This window comes from Montipora foliosa, chromosome 8 (assembly GCF_036669935.1).
Source record: "Montipora foliosa isolate CH-2021 chromosome 8, ASM3666993v2, whole genome shotgun sequence".
In the NCBI taxonomy this organism is placed as follows: Eukaryota; Metazoa; Cnidaria; class Anthozoa; order Scleractinia; family Acroporidae; genus Montipora; species Montipora foliosa.
In genome coordinates, this window is record NC_090876.1 from 47146896 (window position 1) to 47149395 (window position 2500).

The window sequence follows — 2500 nt, forward strand, 5'->3', positions numbered from 1 at the left end:
ATCGTGCTACACCTGCGGAACGCATTTTCGTACATTTCTCTCCCGCGTATTCGTCAAAACAACGTAAAATGACCAATCTTCGGGTTTTCACGACAACGTGAACAACAAACAACAGTGAATCTTTCCTTTTCTCTCTTTGCTTCAAATCCGTACGTACCAATCTGGTTATAGCATACTTCGCTCATATTGTACAACATAAACAAGGTGGAAACATCGTAAAACTTAGAATAGGTCAAACCAATAGTTTGAAGTGACGTTTTTCGTCGACGACGCCGTCGGTGACCTTTAAAGCCCGGTTCGCACTCGTGCGATAAAAACAAGCGTAATCACAAGGATAAGTTTTACCGCGACGTTTACACAGTGAAACAAGCCGAGGAAAATTTGGCAAACGCAAGCGTAGTACGTCGGAAAAGATCTAGTAAGATTCAAGATGGCGTGCGAATCGTTGTGTTAGTGCTTATGCTTTTTCTACGTCCGTTCTCACACGATTTTTCTTATGCTCATGCTTTCGCTTACCGCACAGGTGGAAACCAGGCTTACGTCGCAACCGTCGTGGCTGTCGTCGTTTCTTAAACTCCCATATGTTTTGAAGAGAATGGCAAAGAAATAAACTGAAATGGGTGTCGCACGCTCATTTTTCCAATTTAAACAATGCATATGTTGCTTTCTGGTGTTTTTTTCGCTGTCGTAGCAGTCGTCGTCGCTTAAAATCCCCGTTGTTTTGAAGACTGCAAAAAAAAAAAAAAATAGCCGTCGCGGTTGCTTAAAGGGGCTTTGCCAACCAAAATGATGTAATTCATGACACTCAAAATGCCCCAAAAGTAGAATGAAATATTACAATAACCACTAAAACAAAATAAGAAATACAACAAAACGAAAGAGAAGCATCGATGGACACAAACGGACAAGATTGAAACGGATTGCATTTGCGTAATCTTGAAAAAAGTCGCTCCGACGTTCTTCAAGTTTATGGCAAATCGACTAAATAATGGCCGTTCGTGCTCAGAATCATCTCGTTTGTGATGTAACGAGAATCTTATCACAAGAGGAATTCCACATTACCGTTTTCGAGTTTGAAACTCGTGGTAAACCTAAAGATGTCAAGTCTAGATATTCAAGACAATAATTAATTGGAAGTAAATTAGAGCCTTTCCTTGTACAGTTGAACCTCAATTATCCCGATTTCTCTATTATCCGGACTTTTTCTCCGGTCCCAATTCTATCATGAATATTTTATTTAGTCATGATCAAGATTCGTAGCCATATTCTTTTTAAAACTACAGCGTTGAAAAATGAAGTAAAGACCTAAACAGCCTCAAATAACGTGACATAGCCCCTTTAAAACTCCCTTATATCATTTAATGAGCAATCACCAACGAAATCACGAAAATCACGCATGCGCATCCGTCATTCAGCTTCTGCCGCCTACGAATAAAATGTCAGTACATTTGTCTGATTGCCGCGCACGAGAAGTACTGGTGGCAGATCAGCCGATAACACCTCGAGCCAGCTCATGTACATTAACGGAGTCGTGACATCTTTGACGGGCACAGGAATTGAGATTACAACAAGCCTCGTGTCTTGAGTGCAATTCTGCCTCACCAGCTCTCCTATGCGGATTGTTCTTAATACTTTCTGGTCTTCAATTGGGGCATCTCCAAGCTCATTCTTGACAGGTAGTCGCCTAAACGCGTCGATGCTTTCCTTCGATGGCTTTTTGTTGATACCCTCTGTCTGCTCCACGCAGTTTCCATCGATGCGGAATTTCTTCAGCAGATTAGCCAAACGCAACCTTTGCGGGCTGTAGTCGTGCTTCGAGCGGATGTCAGCGGAGAAGAACCTCAGCTTGCAGTTCTTCCAGGCGCGGTGCAGAGTCAGCAAGTAAGGTATCAAAACAGTGAGCCCACCATCATCATACACCCACCAAACGTCGATTGTTCCTCTCTGCTTCTCCTTTAACGCGATCTTCTCGATGGGTGATTTCGTTTCATCTTCAGGAAGCTTCGAAGACTCCTTATCGGGGCTGGTAAGACTTTCCCTTTCTTCTTGTGTCTCCACTTTCTTTGTCTGAGAAGAACGTGGCTTCGACTTCGAGTACTCATCCTCGTCTATGATAGAATTTGACTCGTTGTCGCTGTCACCATCAACTAACTGCTCACCAATTTCTCTTTTCTGCTTCTCGTCCATACGAAGAATTACCAAACCGTAGTTGAGATCGAAGACGTCGTTGATGACTCCAAGGTAGTCCACTACGTCGTCTATGTTCTTCTTATCCGTCCAGTTCCTCTTGAAGCCCATGACCATGGTGTTTGGGCGCATCTTTCCAAGGCCGGCGAGATGCATCATGGACTGCACCCCCGCGCGGAGACTAGGAGCTACAGGAAAGAAAAATAAGAAATCTGAATAATGAGTAAAGGACTGAGTGAAGGACCGACATTTAACGTCGTCAGAATTCCGTCGTCAGGTGGTGAATTTTCCTATTAAATCATCTTGTTTGTGA

General features: G+C 43.2%; 1 protein-coding gene across 1 annotated transcript in view; it reads right to left on the bottom strand.

Annotated features, from left to right (window-relative positions):
* Positions 1-2500, bottom strand: part of LOC138012600 (solute carrier family 12 member 2-like) — a 56132-nt gene that overhangs the window by 158 nt on the left and 53474 nt on the right. The window contains exon 6 of the mRNA XM_068859412.1: positions 1-2375. This exon is cut by the window's left edge and continues 158 nt beyond it. Within this exon, the coding sequence (XP_068715513.1) occupies positions 1426-2375 (950 nt within the window). The 3' untranslated portion in view covers positions 1-1425. The remainder of the gene's footprint in view (positions 2376-2500) is intronic.